This window comes from Sebastes umbrosus, chromosome 9 (genome assembly GCF_015220745.1).
Source record: "Sebastes umbrosus isolate fSebUmb1 chromosome 9, fSebUmb1.pri, whole genome shotgun sequence".
In the NCBI taxonomy this organism is placed as follows: Eukaryota; Metazoa; Chordata; class Actinopteri; order Perciformes; family Sebastidae; genus Sebastes; species Sebastes umbrosus.
In genome coordinates, this window is record NC_051277.1 from 7,446,490 (window position 1) to 7,465,469 (window position 18,980).

The following is an 18,980-nucleotide window of genomic DNA, read 5'->3' on the forward strand; positions in this document are numbered from 1 at the left end:
TACCAGGTAACCAGCAAATTGCAGAGTCTGATCTGAGATCTCGCGAGACTCTAGCCGACGACCGATGATTAACCTTAACCATCTCGCGATAGTTTCTCCAACTTGCGGGTTCCCTTCCAGACACCACTTTCACACAACAATTAGTTTTGCTTTGCATACAGCAACATGTTAATTAAACTTGTCAATAAAGCCACAGTGAATTTTTAAACGTTAAATGAATTACAAATACCTGTAAAATTACGGTATATATATGTATATATAAATAGATTTTATTTTATTTTATTGTTTTACATTTTTTTTTTTTTTTTTTTTTTTTTACTTGTGTATATTCTTTTTACTTAAATATCTGTTTTTTGTATATACTATGTTTTTCCAGTATCTATACTGTCTTATTTTATATTAATATTAGGTTTCTTAAGTTTCTTTGTACCAAGAATGTTATTATTGGGGACGTTTGTTAATGTTTGTTCTGTTGTTTCAAAATGAACAAAAAAACAATAAATATAATATTGAAAAAAAAAAAAAAAAATACCTGTAAAATTTTTGCAGTTAATTTGCTTCACCTTCTTTATGGATAATTATTCTACAACTTTATATATTTACTGTCATATATTGTATTGTATTGTGTGTATAATCTTTGAGTCTGTCTGTCTGTCTGTCTGTCTGTCTGTCCAGTAGTTTTTAGGACCCTGAGGTGTTTGGCTCAGCTGCTCCTCACCCAGCTCTCCCCTGTTGGTCCTCCTCTGCACGGTCCATTGTTCTGTGTTGGATAGAGCACAGTCAAACCAGCTGGGGTGAAACACACAACTTCTGGTCTGCACTTTTAAAATAAAATACCTATTGCCTTTGCTTCACTTTTTTTGTGTGAAAATGATGCAGAGGCGTGTAACTCATTGAGCCCTCGATGGGATATTAGTCTTAAATATAATTATAATAGTGATGCAAACTGCAAGATCAAATTTGGGGTGGTAAAAGGTGCTTCAGTTGTATATTGTGTTCAATTGTGCTTATGTTTACATTACCAAAGCAACTGTAAACTAAATACAAAAAGGTTACATGGTGATGAGAAGGTTGTGATGCTCAGCCTCTATCTGTTTGGTGACGCCTGGAAGCTGCTTTACATCTCCTGGATGTCATCTTCTCATATATGTTCACATCATATGTATACATTTTTGTCAAATATGGATTGTCTTTATTGTATTTTCATTATGTTGTTACTCTGTACATACAACATTTATTGCACGTCTGTGCATCCTGGAAGAGGGATCCCTCCTCTGTTGCTCTTCCTGAGGTTTCTTCCATTCCCCCCCCCCCGTTAAAGAGTTTTAAGGGTTGGGGGGAGTTTTGGGCTACACAAATAAAATTTACTTGACTTGACTCATAGTTTCAGCAAGTTGCATCAGTGTCAAAGTCTGTCCGTAGCAGAAAACGTTTCAATACAGCCAATTTACTGTATTTGCTACAATGAGTTATCACTAAAACATTCTCATTATGTGGCTTCAATTGGTAATAGTCAGCTTTTACTTAAGAAAATAATTCATAATTCATAATTCATAAAATATTGATTATTATTATAAAATAATAATAATAAAATACCAATAAAAACACATGTTTGCAATTGGTGTGAATAGGTGGGCCCTTTAAAAACAGCTTAGGCCCTCAGGTGTCATTTGTGGCATTATGTGTTTATGGTCGAAAAAAAAAAGAACAATACATAAACTGTTTTAAGAAGCTTTAAACGTTGCAGTTTGTCACCGCCTTTTATTAAATAATTTTTTTGGGGACTGCTCATTCATATACTGCAGCACTTTCATTCATTTACATCTACCATCTTATTTTACTCTGTTTATACATGTTTCTTTATATGGGTTTGTGTCTCTTTTACAGCTTGTCATAATGCCCTTTTATGGGGTTATTTCATTTTGCCATGCCTGTGCTTTTATTTTGAAAACAGCCGCAGTTCCTCTCTCTTGTTATCTCATTAACTTGACTGAGTTTGCAGGAGGCTGTTGGAGGCTGTTGGAGTCTGAGCAGACGGGAGTGCCCCTCATTCAACACTCCCTTTACATTTACACTCACAAACAGCGGATCTCCCAGGAAGGACACATTAAACTGGACCCGGTGGATGGAGACATATGTGTGATATAAAAACCAGACTGGATGCATCTCTTCTTTGCACTTATCCTGGGACAACTATGACTCTTTGAACCTGACTGAGGATTTGGGATTTTTTACTTTTGCGTGCATCTAAACCTCCATCCATTCATTCATTCATTCATTATATATAAAAACCCACCCCCTCTCCTCTCCTGCTGTCTGGTGAGGATGGATCCCCGGCTCTCTCTCTCCAGGTGCCCGCTGCTGCTGCTGCTCTGCTCGGTCTGCGTTCTGAGCAGCACCCGCAGCTCCGGTGCTGCTGCAGCGGGCAGGAGCTGCTCAGACACCCGGCAGGTGTACTCCGAGAAGGGGTACAGCACCGGCACCGCTCCGCTCACTCAAATCTCTGGTAAGTGTCTTAAAAAAAAAAAAAAAATATATATATACTATTAGACAGTTTCGGGACTCATGTAGAACAGTCCTCATCTGTTTGGAGATCAAGTTTATAATAAAAATGATAGAAATAGGTGAGTCAGGGATAAAAACAAGCACAATAAGGTCACTATAAACTGCTCACCACCACAAATTATTTATAATGGCAACATTAGTATAAAAAAAATGCCTTTAAATAACAAACACATACACTATTAAACAGTTTTGGGACTCATGTAGAACAGTCCTCATCTGTTTGGAAATATATTCAACTTTATAATAAAATATACAGAAATAGGTGAGTCAGGGATAAAAAAATACACACTGTAAGGTCACTATAAACTGCTCACCACCACAAATTATTTATTATGGCAACATAATAAAATAGAAAAAAGCCTTTAAATAACAACCAAGATATGTCATATGTCAGTCATGATAAAAAAAAACAGTCTTAAAAATAAAATGAAATAAAATACACTTAAACAGTTTTATGACTCATGTAGAACAGTCCTCATCTGTTTATAATAAAATGTATATAAATAGGTGCGTCAGGGATAAAAATACGCACAATAATAATAATAATAATATAATAATACATTTATTTATATAGCACTTCTCAAAACAGATGTTACAAACTGCTTCACAAGACAATAAAAGCAGATAAATAAAGTAAAATATATGGTAACTGTTAAAACAGAACATCAGACAATAAAAGCAGATAGAGTAAAACAAATATGGTAACTGCTAAAACATAACATCACAGAACATATCAATAATAATAAAAGTGGTAAAATGGTAGGACAAATTGATAAAACAAATATACAGTATATATACATAAATGTGTATAAATGTACACATTCATCCAGAAACGGATGTGTACATACATATATTTATACCCTTCTACTTATAGGAATGCTATCCTAAAAAAATGTGATAAGGTCATAATAAGGTCACTATAAACTGCTCCCCACCACAAATTATTTATTATGGCAACATTAGTATAAAAAGAAAAGCCTTTAAATAACAAACATACAAGTCATGATAAAAAAAAGTGATATCTAAAAGTACAAGCTGGCACAAAACTCCCTCCATAAGCACCAGAGAGGCACAATATAGGAATATCATGGAGAGTTTTCCTCGAGAGAGAAATATAATACAGGGTGGTTTTAAAACAAATTACACCCGCCCCCTCCTCCCCTCTGTGCTGTTTAAATAGGATGATTAAGGGGATGAGCAAATTGCCAACATGGTGCAACAAAGAACCTCGCCCCTAATTAGTCTTTTGCCTACCGGCGCACTGTTTAAATCCCTGCATATACCCCATAGGACTCTGTTCACTGGAGATAATCTTATCTGCTAAATGAAAACACATCACGCGGATTTACAAACTGTTGGATTTTGGATAATTTTAAGTTTTTGATGAGAGGGTGGGATGGAGGTGGAGGAGAGAGAGGAGGGGAAGTAGGATGTTTAAATGTGCAAATGATGGGAGCACTTGTCTGTAGATGTAGTCTACTTCTTGGAGGTTGAGCTTTGCATTTAAATCAGCGAGAGAATGACTGTGTGTGTGTGTGTGTGTGTGTGTGTGTGTGTGTGTCACCCTCAGACAGCATTCACTAAAAAAAAGAGTACAATTTATGAGTGAAATGTGTGCAGATCTCTAGTGTTTGAGGATTTATTTTGTGGCAATTTACCCCTATGTGTGTGTGAGTCACTGAGACAACTACAATATTGATTGATTTTGTGTATGTGTGTGTGTGTGTGTGTGTGTGTGTGTGTGTTGGGGCTATCACTGCCTGAGTCTTGGCTCACCGTCCCGTGGGCCAGGGGAGCAGATGGCCGGGAGAGCGAAGGATGAAGAGAGGCAGTTTAGAAATGGAAATGGAGGGATGAGAGAGGGCTAATAGTGAGACACACACACAGAGAACAAAAGAGGCAGAGGGGAGCATCAGCGAGGGTGGAGTTGGGAGAGTTTCCACTGTATTAACAGCAGTTGTAGATGTAAAAATTATAGAAACAAAGAATTCAAACCTTTCGCACCATTCAGAGCGCTGTGTGTTTTTCTTCCTCCCCTGGTTGTCGTTTGCATATCATTACCTCTGACATATCAAAGACCCAACCTGAGCTGACAAAGAAAGACAGATTGAAGCTGAATAATTCATGCAGGGAAATTACAATTTTCTATCACAGCCTTATCTTTGATAAGATTTCCCCACAGTAACCAAACAGACTGATGAGTGGAGGAATTGACTCTCTCACTAAAAACATCTGCTTTGACCTGATAATACATACAGCGTTGTTTTTTTTGTTGATGTATTAAAAATAGCTTACAGAAATTGCAGCCCAAAGTGCTTCACAAAAACATTATGTTATGATTAAACCAAGATAATCTATTTTCCCCTAACATTTCTTTCTCTTCTGGCCTGGTTTGACCTTTGAACTCTAGGAGAGCACCTGCGGCTCTGTCCTCAGGACTACACCTGCTGCTCCAGTCAGATGGAGGAGACGCTGGCCCTCCAGAGCGAGAGGGACTTCCTCAAAGCTGTCGAGGAGAACAGCCAGTTCCTTTTGACTACTTTCACCCAGAGACACCGCAGGTTTGATGGTGAGAGGCTGATTGTGATTTATTATAATTACATTTAATTGGAATATTATCTGTTTTGAAATTGGTTACATTTCATTGGGTACATTTTGAAGGGAAAAAAGGGGACACAAACTGAACTCTGCTTCTCCTCGTCTCACCCTGCTTATCTACCAAGTTAGTGGCGATGAGTGACAGCTGAAAAACTTATTTAGGATCTCCGACTGCACAGTTCCTCTCAGATGGTTAGATATCCGAGGCACAAAATTGACTTTGGAAGCTAAAAGCACAGCGATGCATGCATATTGCAGCGATCCTACATGGTTCTCATTTATGTTTAATCAACACACAGGAACTGCTGGATTTAAAGAGGTATTCCAAAATTTTAGTATTGCACTTTTAAAAAGTTGTGACACTCACAAGAGACAGATTCTAAAGATAAAGGTCAGAATTGAAGCAGCAGAGGTCAAGATATCCAGATTTTTTTAGTCCCTAGTATGGGTTAAACTCATGGACTGTATATAAGAAGTGGACGTAGTCACTATGATGTCACCCTTTGATTTGATTTGACCATAAACTCATGTTAACAATGTTTACTGAGGTGATAAATCAAGTGAGAAGTAGGGTCTTTTTCTCATAGACGTCTATACAATCAGACTTCTTTTTGCAACCAGAGAAGTCGCCCCCTGCTGGCTGTTAGAAAGAATACAAGTTTAAAGCACTTCAGCTTTGGCTTCACTTTTCTGACCCAGAGGTAGCCCACTGGTTAAACTCTAGAAACACTGGATCCTACATTTCCCATAATGCAACTCGATAGCGTCTCTAATTGGACCCTTTCTGCCTTGTAAATCCCACATTTTTTACATTGCACACCTCCAGTTTGTAATGCAGACTTCCTGTTATAAATCTGATGTCACCAAGCACAGCTGAGGTAACCCTGATGACATCACCACGACATCATCAGGGTTATTTTCTCAGACTTTTGAGCGCTCCCTCCAGAGCCACAGAAGACATTTTAAAATCACAGACTTACAATGGCCAGTAGACAGAATTTCATGTGTAAAATCGGTGGAATATCCCTTTAAACAAATGGTCACTGTGGGGAAACCTGCCCAGACAGCTTTAGTGACTGTATTTCAGAGAATTCAGCCCACGTTGTCTCAAATTCTGTATGCAGGTTTGTAGCAGCTATAGCAGAGAGCTGAATTTACACTTTCTCCTCCTACCTGCTGTGGACTGCTATCACCTTTTTTTTCTCCCCCTCCTCATCCTTTTATATAATGTACGGGATGAATCATTTAAAGACGCTGAAGGAGTGGGAGACTGCATATGAGTCCTAAGGTCCTAAATAGAGAACACGTTGTTATACTCATTTACCAGCATGCAGGATCTGATGTAACTGTCCCTATGAGCTGTTAATCTTGGAGCGGAGGGGGTGACGGAGCGCCTACGTGCGTAGAAACCTGGCTAATATATTAGAAGAGAATAAGATAGGTGACAAATTCATATCTAATCTCTGTTTTTCCTGTCTACAGAGTTCTTCAGAGAGCTTATAGACTTGTCAGAGAAGTCTATGAACCAGATGTTCACCAAGACCTACGGCCGTCTCTTCACCCAGAACGCACACGTCTTCCAGGAGCTGTTTGTGGAGCTGCGCAGATATTATTCTGGTCAGTTTAATCACTTTATCCACCTATAAAGATGGTCTAATGGTCTTTCCTAAGCAGCAATAATAGCTGGGTTGAATTTGCCAGATAAAGCAGTGAAATGTGGGACGTCCCGGTAGTTTAGTGGTCTAAAACCAAATTTCAGGAGACAACTATTTAGGTAAGCAACCTGACTTTTGGGCCTCCATCACCACCACCAGGAATGAATCAGTGCACATAAGTGTTTAAAAAACTACGCTTGGTTGGTCTGGTTAAAATTGGTAAAGATGGTAAAGCAGTTTGGTACAGAGCTATGATGATTCCTTGTTGCAGTGGCAAGTTTTATCAGTCCACATCCCTGTTGTGGTGAATCCACAGCCGCTCTGGGCAGCAGAAAAGAGGCAGCAATGTCTTTTGAGGAGACTTGAAACGTCAAGAAGAATTGGAGAAAATACAGAGAGAGAATTGGGATCCCACGGATGACTGTTTCTATTTCTGTTCCGGATCGCTTCGTTTTGGCATGACGGCCACTCGCTGGCGAGTCTGTCTGCAGGCTGTTGCTGCTTAGTCAACCTGTCTTTGTCTGCCAAACAACATGTATGGCTAATTTGAGGATGTATTGTAGACTACAGATTGGAGAGTTGCATATTCAGTAATCTTACTGCCAGTTGACTAATGCACACAGACTGATAAGCACACTAACGCATTTAAAGGAACAGTGTCTAACATTATTGGAGATCTATTGCAGAAATGGAATATAACATTCATAACTAAGTTTTCATTAGTGTATAATCACCTGAAACTAAGAATCATTGTTCTTTTGTTAGCTTGGAATGAGCCCTTCATATCTGCATAGGGAGCGAGTCCTCGTCACGGAGTCCACCATGTTGCACAGAACGGACGAACCAAACACTGGCTCTTAGAGATAGCATTTTGCGTTTTTATGTTACCTGAAGGCCACCGTAGTTCTCCGACACGCTTTTGAAACTGCGGTAACATGAGCCGCAGCATGCAAAACCGTGGTACCACCCGCCTAAAGTAGTGTTATTATGGTAAGGATTGCCTCTGAGCAAGGCGAACGGCGTCACGTTACTGCAGTCTTGGAAAGGGAGGAGTGAGCGGAGGGGTACTCGGTTGGTTGCAGCCTCCAACCACACCATTAGATGCTACCAAAACCTACACACTGTACCTTTAAAGGAAGAAGTAAATGAGGAAAAATTGTGAACACAACATATGCTAGTGTTGTGCTTAATAGACAATATAGATATAAAAGGAGTCACTTGGTCACTTAGTCACTTGGCTTTTATGTAGTCAGTTTAAAATAATATGTCAATACATTTTTTATTTATTTGCTTACAATATCCAAAAGTCAGGTAAATTTGTCTCAGTATTATCTGTATTTTCCTTCTTGACAAAGAAGGAACTGCATGTGCAACCTACAGCGGTCAGGCAGGAGGCGCTGCATGCTCAAGTAGTAGGGGCTAACTCACAGTGTGTTTGTTGGGTTTACAAGCATCAGTTGGCACTTGGGGTGAACTATTCCTTTAACATGGCCCAATGAGCATCATAGCACGATATAAGGATATCGTACTAATACGATGCTTTTTTGTTAAAGAAATCCCTACAGGAACATGATTTTTGTCAGATTACAGATACTGTATGTATGCTGACGGTTGCTCTCGTGTCCACAGGGGGCAGCGTCAGTCTGCCAGAGGTGCTCTCAGACTTCTGGTCCAGACTGGTGGAGCGAGTCTTCTCTCTGGTTAACCCCCAGTATCAGTTCAGTGAGGACTACCTGGAGTGTGTCAGCAAACATGCCGAACAGCTGCAGCCGTTTGGGGATGTGCCCCGAAGACTGCGAGTACAAGTATGTGTCTTGTGATAAGATGCTTTTTGATTCAGCATCATTTCCAGTTATGATTATGATCAACTGACTAATATTATTGTGTTCTTTTCTTTTATATTCAGGTGTCGAGGGCTTTCATTGCAGCCAGAGCATTATCTCAGGGCTTGGCTACTGGTCGGGATATTGTTAACAAAGCAACAAAGGTGAGTCCCCTGTATTGTTGTCTGGTCTGCTGTATATATATATGTTTGTCTTTATAATGATATGTATCTTTATTTATATGGTCCTTCTCAAAAAAAAGCTGGGGTTTGCCTGGTTAAAATTATGAAGTCGGGTTAATAGAACACTGTACATCTCAAATGACAAATCAAAACTTGAAAGCCAGAAGCAGAAGTCTATAACCAGCAGCGAGAAAACACTTTACTCAGTAAAAGCTGGACTCAATTAGATCAGATAATTTTTCCGAGGGCTGCGACTAACAATCATGTTCATTAGTGATTTATCTGTTGATTATTTTTTGGGATTAATTGTTTTATCTATAAAATGCCAGAAGGTAGTGAAAAATGCCCATTAAAATTTCCCGCAGGCCTGCTTGTTGTTTTTGGCCAGCTATCATAATATGACAAAGAAAAGCAAAAAATCCTCACATTTGAGAAGTTGGAAACACAAAATATTTGGCATTTTTGCTTGAAAAATATCTATCATTTGATTATCAAAACAGTTGTAGATAAATTTACACTTCCACGATGGCGCTATCGGTCAGGATGGTGTTATCAGCTCTGACCTCCGTATGAGCACAGTGCAAAGCGCTGGCCATTAGCTGGCCAGTGGGACACAACAGAGAGACTTGCATGCATTAAAATACGCGTGCAGCCGGCCCGGCTATATAGCCCGTTCTCCCAGGGCATCAAATACCAAAGCACAATGAAACGCACCGGGCTTTCCATTAACTGCAATGTAAACCCATCCGCAGCAACAGTAAACGCGCAGGGAAAGTACACCAGGAGTGACTGTGGTGACGTAGTTTAAAGAGTAAAAGTACACACATCTGGCGGGCAGGAGATGAGGTGGATGGGTCCAACAAACATAAGGTTTTCATCAAGGAGACCGCTGTTTGTGTCCTGTGTGTTAAGTTTTACTTTCACATTACAATCAGCTGTTTGTTCGTGTCTCGCGTTCACAACGTTCAGTTTAATTTTCACTTTTCAAACGTAGTAGTTTTAAGCCCAACCATGTTGTTTTTTTCCTAAACCTAAGTTTACCTAACTAAATTGTTTTTGTTGCCTAAACCTAAAGTGACGGCGAGGGTAACTATAGTTGTTTTGATGCCAAAAATAAAGTTACGTAAAGCACATATAAGCTCTGATTACAACACACACAGAGGGAGAGCGACTTCATTCTCTGCTCAGGTAGACATTACTCCTCTATATCTTTACATAGACAATAGTTGTTTGATGCTATATTGATGCTCTGGATATCGTATAGAGAACCTTTAACAATGTTCATTTATTCTTCTTGTCCTAACTCTTCGACCCACTGCTTTGTGTGTTTCAGTTGACGGCAGATTCAGAGTGTGTGCGTGGGCTGATGCGTCAGTGGTACTGCCCACTGTGTCGTGGCGTGCCCTCCCTGCGGCCCTGCCACTCCCTGTGCCTTAACGTGATGAAGGGCTGCTTAGCCAATCAGGGCGATCTGGACACCGAATGGAACAATTTCATTGGTGGGTGAACAATAAATATTTTACATCCCGTTGTTGTTTGAGAGGGTTTAGGGGTCAGGTGCATGACTCATTGACACACTCATATTTCAAAGAGCCACAAGAAGCCTTTGCTTTAATAATATTAGATCATTAAAAAAAATGTCATGTCCCAAATTACATTTTAAATTTACCTTTTGAATTATTATCATTATTAAATTGAGCATACCTAAAAGTAGACTCCTTTTATTGCCCTCATTTTACTTTCACTTCCTTTACCCCTAATGAATACCTCCCCCATTAATCATTCATGCTTCTCTGCTCCTTCACAATTGATCTGTCTTCCTATGTTTCCTTTCCCCTTTCATCAAACCCTTACGTTCCTTCCTCTTTTTTTCTCCTTTTCATGTGCAGTGAATCCTCTCACCTTTCATCACTCAATCCATGTGTAGTACATCCAATCCCATTTTACCCTCATGTAACCTTTTTATCCAACCATTACTCCTTACACTTCTCTTCATGTGATGTTGGCTTGCTTCCTAATTGTCCAGTCCTGTAACCTCATACACAGAATCCAGACACAGGAAACCAGTGTATTGATGTTTGTCGGGGTCTGGAATAGGCCAACACTTTATCACCCTGTCATCTCTATTTCTGTATCTCCCTCTGACCTCTATCAGATGCTCTGTACCTGGTTTCTGAGAAGCTGGAGGGGCCGTTCAACATGGAGCTTGCAGCTGACTCCATCTCTGTGAAAGTGTCAGAGGCCATCATGCACATGCAGGAGAACAGCGTCAGCATCTCCACTAAGGTGAGGAAGAGAGCAGATGATGGGCAGGGATATATTTTTATTGCCAGGATTTTGCAGACTCGCTGTTCTTCTAGTACTTATCACACCTTTACGAGTGCATAAAGCATAAAGACCGTGGTGTAATGTACTAAGTACATTTATTACACGGCTGTGTTGAATACTCGATTCTGATTGGTCAATCACGGCATTCTACGGTCTGTTATTTCTTTATAGCGGACCGTTGCTATGTATAACAGACCGTTGCTATGGGCGAAGTTCTGATCTTGGACTCTGGCGGATCGCTTTTGTGTCAAATTATTGATTTCTTAAGTAAGTAGCCGTGTAATAAGCGGGATAATGTACAGCTAGCGGGTCATTTTTGTCATGTCTGTCGGGATTTATTTCACAACAATGACCGGCTCGCTGTAAATTATCCCTTACTAACTCAAGTACTGTACTACCATTTTATGCTACTTTATACTTCTACCCCACTACATTTCAGCAGGAAATATTGTACTTTTTTACTCCATTACATGTATTTGACACTTATTATTATTAGTTATTTTTAACATAAAAAAAACATATGGTATGATGCAGTAGCAGCCTACTATACTACTACGAAGTTGTATACAAAGGATCTAAAATTGGCTCCACATTGACGAACTACAACATTAAAATGCTCTTACATGTACTCATTAGTGATAAAAAACAGAATATAATGTTCTATAAAAATATAAAACTGCAGAATGCTTTTACTTAAGTAAAGGATCTGAGTACTTCCATCCCTGCATGAAGATAATCATCTACCGTCTTTAAGAAATCCCTCTTACAAGTCAAAGCTTTAATCTTTATTATTGTTTAATTCTAATCTTCTTAATGAGACAGCATGCAGTAAAAATGACAGGAATTCTACACAGAGAGCCTCACAGTATGATTAAAACATGGCAGACGTCCCTGCTGCTAATCCACCAGAGAGACACCCACATCTCATTAGAAGCTCCTGGTTCGTGGTAGCAGCGCTTTAAGGAACAGACAGATCTTTCCTTTACAGCTCAGCTTTGAATGCTTGCTGCCTTTCACTAACGGAGAACCGTTTCAACAAGTTTCCAGTTCAGTTGCAACACTTTTGGGCGTAGACGCTGCTTTTCTTTGCACGGTTATGATTTGAAAACAGCAACAGAAATTTGCATTTCTGGGCTGTTTTTGCGGTTTGGTGATATCATAGAGAGCGTAATTAAAACGTTTTGACACTCAAAAAAGCTGGATGTTGTCAAAGGCCATTCAGAAAAATGTTAAAATGTATTATTTTTATACCTTTCTTAGAGATTTTGACAGTACAGAGATGAAATGAGGAGAGAGTGGAGAATGACAAGCAGCAAAGGTTGAATTTGTGACATTGCGGGACAATGCCATGGTTTGTGTTAAGCGCCTTAACCCCTACACTATGGGGGTGCCCCAAATTATCCTAAAATGACGTAGAAGGTTACAAGGCAGGTGAAGGAGAGTGAGTGCAATACATTTTTTTACAAACTATGTCCTGGACACTAGAGAGTGTCTGTGAAAGAATATTCAAGGGTGGACATTCCCTTAAAGTGTCACATAGTCATGGAAATAGAAATGCTCGTTACACAGCTGTTTATGCCAGTACTGCTTCGTTGTTGTTTACCTCAGGTGTTCCAGGGTTGTGGAAACCCCAGACCGGCTCCAGGACGGTCCAAACGCTCACCCAAAGAGTCAGGAGGCAACAGGAGGCCCTTCCGCACCTACAGCCCAGAGGAGAAACCCACTACTGCTGCAGGAACCAACCTGGACCGACTGGTGAGGAAGAAACATACATTGAGTTAACTGGGTGAAATAGCTGCTCATCCATTCATATTTTTTAATATAATGAGTTTGAGACAGTTTAAACCTTCATTAATGTTTTTTTTTGGCTACGTGGTGGCAGAACAACAAGCTCCAAACACAACATTAGTATTCATTTGATATGGCAAATGTAAGTATTCAATCTTTTTATGCCTCCGTGCCAGGTTGTCGCCAGCCTGTCCATCCTATTGTCGTGAGCGAGATATCTCGGGAGGCAGGGAATTTCTTCAAATTTGGCACAAACATCCACTTGGACCCAAAGAGGAACTGATTAGATTTTGGTGGTCAAAGGTCACTGCGACCTCACGTCCGTCCCATTCCGTAAAAGCGATATCTCAGGAACGCCATGAGGGAATCTTATAAAAATTTGGCACAATTTGGACTGATTAGATTTAGTGTTCAGGCATGAACACTCATATTTTTTAGTGTGATTTCAATATGTGATGTTGAAACTGCAATAAAGAAAGTCAAATGTTTGCAGTGTGCATGAGTCAGGATTCAGACATAGCAACTGAGCAGAAAGCAAAGAGAGGATGAGCAACAGTAAGCTTAGAAACTAATAATACAGAGAGCAGCGGTCAGAGCCCAGACAGGACTCCTGTGACCACGGAGAGGTATTGAAAGACAGGAAGTACAGGGAAATAAATGAAACCAAGAGCAGAGGAGGGAGAGAGAGGATGGCAGGCATTCATATCTATATATAAAACATAAAAGACATGTGGTTTAAGAGCTGACCCTGGAGCGGTGTCATGTCAGTGGCCAACGTCAGCACTGCAGCTTCAATATGCTTCCTCCAAGCCAGCCATACCAAACAAGGATACTTTAAAACCACGTCTGAGTCATAACCAATTTCTTTCCTCCTCCGCGCAGGTTACCGAGCTGAAGGAGCGACTGCGGCCGATGCGTGGCTTCTGGGTGTCCCTCCCACACACCATCTGCAACGACGAGAAGATGGCCGCCGACGTCACTAATGAGGACCGCTGCTGGAACGGGCAGACCCGGGGGAGGTGAGCGAGATCAGAGTGGAGGGTGGGGTTCGGTAGAGGTGGGGGAGGAGTGAGTGATGGTAATGGTGATGGTGCAGAGGTGGAAGGATGCAACAGATGGAACAGAGTTCATTTAATTTTGCCCCCACCGGTCACCCACATGCACTCTGCGTGGGTCTCTGTGTGCTTTTGTGCACACAGAGACAGCCAACACCATGAATCTGGGCTGATGTAGACACACTGTGAGGAAAAACAAGTCTGCATAATGGATGATTTAGTGTCTGTGATGTTCCAGCTGCATTAGGCAACAGTTTTATGTAAAAGTACACCCACCATATAGCAGCTTTAATCACAAAGTGGGACTGCAGCCAAACATGTGCTGCTTTAAAATGTTACTCTACAATAATTACCTTGCTAAAGTGGGATAAAGTCCTTGAATGAATTAATTATGAGCACTAGGTTTTATTATACAAAGGAGTCAACAACAGCTATGCCAGCAGCTCTGTGAGGCTGTACTTAGATACAGCAGTGCTCTGAGCTAAATGCAACATGCTAACATCCTCAGAATGACAACGACAACATGCATAATGTTTACCATTGTCATTGTCTTAGTTCAGCGTGTCAGCATGCTAACATTTGCTAATGAGCACTAAATACAAAGTACAGCTGAGGCTGATGGGAATGCCATGGAGTGGTGCAGGGATGACGTATTCTTGTAGGCCAACCAGGAAGTTAGCATCGCCCTGGTTCCCTTGACAAAAAGCCAATGGGATGTTTCCATTGGCTTTTGGATTATTGCAGAAAATAATCTCTGTGGCAAACACACGTTTATGATATTTTTAATATGTTTTGTTCAGCAAGATAATCTTCACAAATGAACACCACTTTAATGATATTTGAAACGTAAATGCAATCACCAGAAGTGAAAAACAAAATAACATAACGGCTATAAATGAACTACACCACGGTCACATGACTACAACATCACCACCACTGAGCTAAAGGCGGACTGGTGTTCGGCGTTATGACGTTCAGCAGTCTCATTTAGTCACTTGTTAGCAACCGCTTTTTTTAAGACACGTAAAAAAGCTTCAAAATTCACGAGTGGGATATTTACGGACGTATTTTATAGCATAGAAAACGTTAAAATCTCTTAAGCTTGTGTTAACCACAGACCTTATTTCAGGCATCTAACTAAAAACCCATTGACTTCCAGACGAGGGAACCAAAAATGCAAACTCAATTCCTGCAGCATTCTATTCGGCCGTAAAATAAAATGAAGTATTGGACAAATTAAAATGTTGGCCTGATGATTAGAACAAGAAAAGTAAACACAACACAACCAATGTCACGACGGGGGATTATAATTAACTTTCATGAACTGAAAACATACACTGTGAAAGGGTTAAAGACGAACAACGGACAACTCCCAGACCGGACAACGGCGTGGTAGCAACCTGTCAATCCCAAGGTAGCCACGCCCTAAACCATTCCCTGTTTTATGGTCTAATATGACTCTAAATGGAACCATAATTTACTAAATGAACATCATGCTGTATTGAAGAAGACTTGAAACTAGCGATTGAGACCATACACTCATGTTTACAATGTTTACTGAGGTAATAAATCAAGTGAGAAGTAGGCTCATTTTCTCATAGACTTCTATACAATCAGACATCTTTTTGCAACCAGAGGAGTCGCCCCCTGCTGGCTGATAGAAAGAATGCAAGTTTAAGGCACTTCAGCGTTGGCTCCACTTTTTCAGACTCTGGAGTTGCCCTCTGGTGCAATCAAATGACAGAGTGAGTAGTGAACTTAGCCAATCATTTCAATGAAGATTGTTATTGCAAAAATACACTCTGTACTTGTGTGGGGGTGAGATACTCATTAATTTTGTTTCCGAGTAAACCTCCCTCCTGCTATTTGAAGCCACGCTGTGAAATTGCCTAGCGCTGCTTTGAAAAGATCTGAGCTTGTGTGCGTCCTGTGGTTTTGTACATGAACGCCTCTGTGTTTGTGTGTGTGTGTGTGCAGGTACCTCCCGGATGTGACGGGTGACGGGCTGGTCAGCCAGATCAACAACCCCGAGGTGGAAGTGGACATTGCCAGGCCAGATGTGAGGACCAGACAGCTGATCATGGAGCTGAGGGTGGTGACCAACAAATTGAGACACGCTCAGAGCGGACAGGACATGGACTTCATGGACAGTCAGTCTATATATATTTGTGCACATCCCTAAAAGGAATATTAAATGATGCATTGATAGAATAGTCATAATGGTCTTTTCCCCTTGTTTCCAGGTGAGGAGGGCAGTGGTTCAGGGGGTGGAGATCAGGGTGAAAGGTACAATGATGATTGGCCAGGCTACGGGCCTTACTCCCCGCCCTACAACAAACCCCCTCGCAACCCAGCTTCCAGCCCCGCGAAGCCGCCTCGAGTCCGAGAAAGAAACGGGTCCAAGTGGAACAGAAACAACGGTCACGGACGGGACAGATCTGCAACCAGCCGGCTCTCTTTCTCCCTGGTTCCTTTGTTGTCTCTGCCTCTCATGGTCACTGTTGCCTCCATGTGGAGATAGCTAGTTATTACAGTCTGGAGGTTTTCTGTCATGCTGGAGTCTCAAGCACATTATGAAGAAAAAAGTCATTCCATTTGGTTACACCAGCAGAAAAAAAAGACAAAAACAGGCTAATTTAGCAATAATCAAAAATCTATTTACAGCACAAAATAAATAGGTTAAAGTGAATATTTTTCCAACAGCCTAAGCCACAAAAGAGGTATTACCAGGCATTAATGATTACAAACAATACTTAATAAGTACTGCCATTTTTTTAGTGCCATTCGTTTGACCTATTAGAGTCTTGATGCTGAATGGTGTGCAGTGCTGGAGCAAATAAGTCTTTGCGGGTGAAAGAGAAACTAAAAGTACAACAGCACATGAATTAGCAGCGTGTTTGGGTGATGAAGCTCATGGTTTGGTGGTCTGTGAGATAGACGGAGGTTATTAGTTTCAGTGAGCAGCTGATTCGATCTGAGTGAGTTTGTTTGCTGCCGTTCTCACGAAATTAAGTTCATTATCTTAATTGATCTTGATTTCAGTGCGGTTGTGGTTCATTTTTCATCTTGTGGAAGTAGTAAGATTTAATTTACTTGCTTAATTAAACCTCCGTTTTTTGGCTTAGAGATTAAAAAAAGTCAATAGTGTGACTCTTGAAACCAAACAAGGGGCTTATTTTTGAATGTACCTAATTAATTTGCGGTTACTTGTGACGACAAGGGGTTAATTAATGTAATATATTGATGTTTTTAATTTATTTGTAATATAATATTTCATTGTTCTTATTGTCAAGCTTTTTAAGGCAAGGGTTGAGTGATTTTATTTTTTAAAAGAAGTGTTTGTCTTTAACTTTCTCTGGTAGAAAAAAAGGAAAAATCAAGTTGTATTTATTAACTTTTTGTGAACCAATCATTTTAAAATATTGTTATCAAACCAATCACAACAAAACACTTAATTATTGTACGATATTGGGCCTCAAAGACCGGCGATTTTAGCCTCAACCAGAGATTGTTAAGGAGCAGTGTGTGTGAATATGTGTGTGTGTTTGTATGATTGGTTATATTGTCTGTTGTATGTTCTGGTTTCAAGGTTCAGAGGTCATGTTGAGAAGATGTTGGGATGTTTTTTAATACCATGATTTTCTACTTATTTTTCCTAAAAGCAACACAAGATGATGAAAACAGTGAGCATGCTCACGATGTGATGTCAAATTGGATCGAATGTTGATGGAAAGACAAAGAACTGAGAGACGATGGCTCTTAATTTTCACGCTGAATGTGTTTCAATGACGATAAAAATCAAAGAATATTCAAGAAGGAAAAACTAAACGTGTGAGGAGGAGTGGTCATCCATGGACAGAGAGGAACTAAAAGGATTAGTTTGACATTTTGGGAAATAATCTTATTTTAGTTTCTTGATGAAAGTTAGAGAAGAGGATTGATGCCACTAATGTCTGTACAATAAATGTGAAACAGAGACTGGAAACAGGGGGAAACAGCTAGCCTGGCTCCATCCAAAGGTAACAAAATCTGCTTTTCAAGCTCACTAATGACACACATTGTGTCTTGTTTGTTTAATCTGTAAAAACACAAAGTGTAAAAATTAGAAATTATGGTTTTACATGGGATTATGTGCCGGACTCTTTCTTGGCTGGGAGCAGTTGCAGAGTAACCAGCGGAGACTCCAGGAAGTTATTGGTTATTGGTCAAGTAACATGCTGCCTTCAAATGGAAGTTGAGAGCTTGTGGTTACAACATTGGATATTTTTGGCATTCAAGTTGTTAAGTTGTGAGAACAACGCTGCTAGGCGCCAACAACGGCAACATCATTTTCCTCAGACCTATTATAAAATTACGAAGAAAAAAAATATTGACTCCTAAAATGTCAATATATTAACTTATCATCCACTAAAAATTAACATCCAAGGCCTCCGCCATTTCTGGCAACTTCAGCAAACATGTCACGACTTGTGAAGTCTGAGCTTTCAGAAAATTTCGATTTACTAAATCGTGAATACCACAAGACGGGGGCGTTCATATGGACTCTTTAGAGGTGCTTGGTTACCTTTGGACAGAACTTTTCCCCTTGTTTCCATTCTATTTGCTAACTCCAGTCTAACTCTTGACAAGAAAGCAAATAAGCATATTTCTCAAAAGTATTTTGTTAAAGATAATGAAAGTCAATTAATAGGATCCCAAAAGAGAGCAACGATGCAGACGGAGAACATAAAAAGAATGTATAGATGCTGTAAAAGGACACTTTTCTGTTGAACGAGAAATCGTGAAATTCACTTTTTTGTAACAAAAGTACACTTCTAGTCAAACGGGCTATTGCACCTGCACAAAAAAACAACAAAAAAAAAGGGTTTCATTCTAAAGTTTTGCTCGCCAACTAATTGAGATTTTATGTCAAGAATGAAACCCTTCAAAGTCAGTATAGGGTTCTTGAGACAAGACTTCACCACAAACACAGTATTATGTTGCACA

At 40.0% G+C, this 18,980-nt stretch overlaps 1 protein-coding gene and 1 long non-coding RNA gene across 2 annotated transcripts; one reads left to right on the forward strand and one right to left on the reverse strand.

The window, feature by feature from the left end:
• Positions 1 to 439: 439 nt before the first annotated feature.
• gpc2 (glypican 2) lies at positions 440 to 18,955 on the forward strand. The gene is made up of 11 exons (XM_037780987.1): positions 440 to 2,506; positions 4,976 to 5,134; positions 6,646 to 6,780; positions 8,448 to 8,623; positions 8,725 to 8,805; positions 10,157 to 10,322; positions 10,979 to 11,109; positions 12,760 to 12,906; positions 13,822 to 13,958; positions 15,972 to 16,144; positions 16,238 to 18,955. Exons 1-11 carry the CDS (start codon positions 2,326 to 2,328, stop codon positions 16,513 to 16,515), a joined length of 1,764 nt encoding a protein of 587 aa, XP_037636915.1. The 5' UTR covers positions 440 to 2,325; the 3' UTR covers positions 16,516 to 18,955.
• Positions 2,381 to 6,355, reverse strand: LOC119494821. The gene is made up of 3 exons (XR_005208304.1): positions 6,144 to 6,355; positions 4,561 to 4,654; positions 2,381 to 2,514 (listed from the first exon to the last, which is right to left on the reverse strand). It is a non-coding gene; the product is annotated as an uncharacterized LOC119494821 (long non-coding RNA).
• Positions 18,956 to 18,980: the final 25 nt, after the last annotated feature.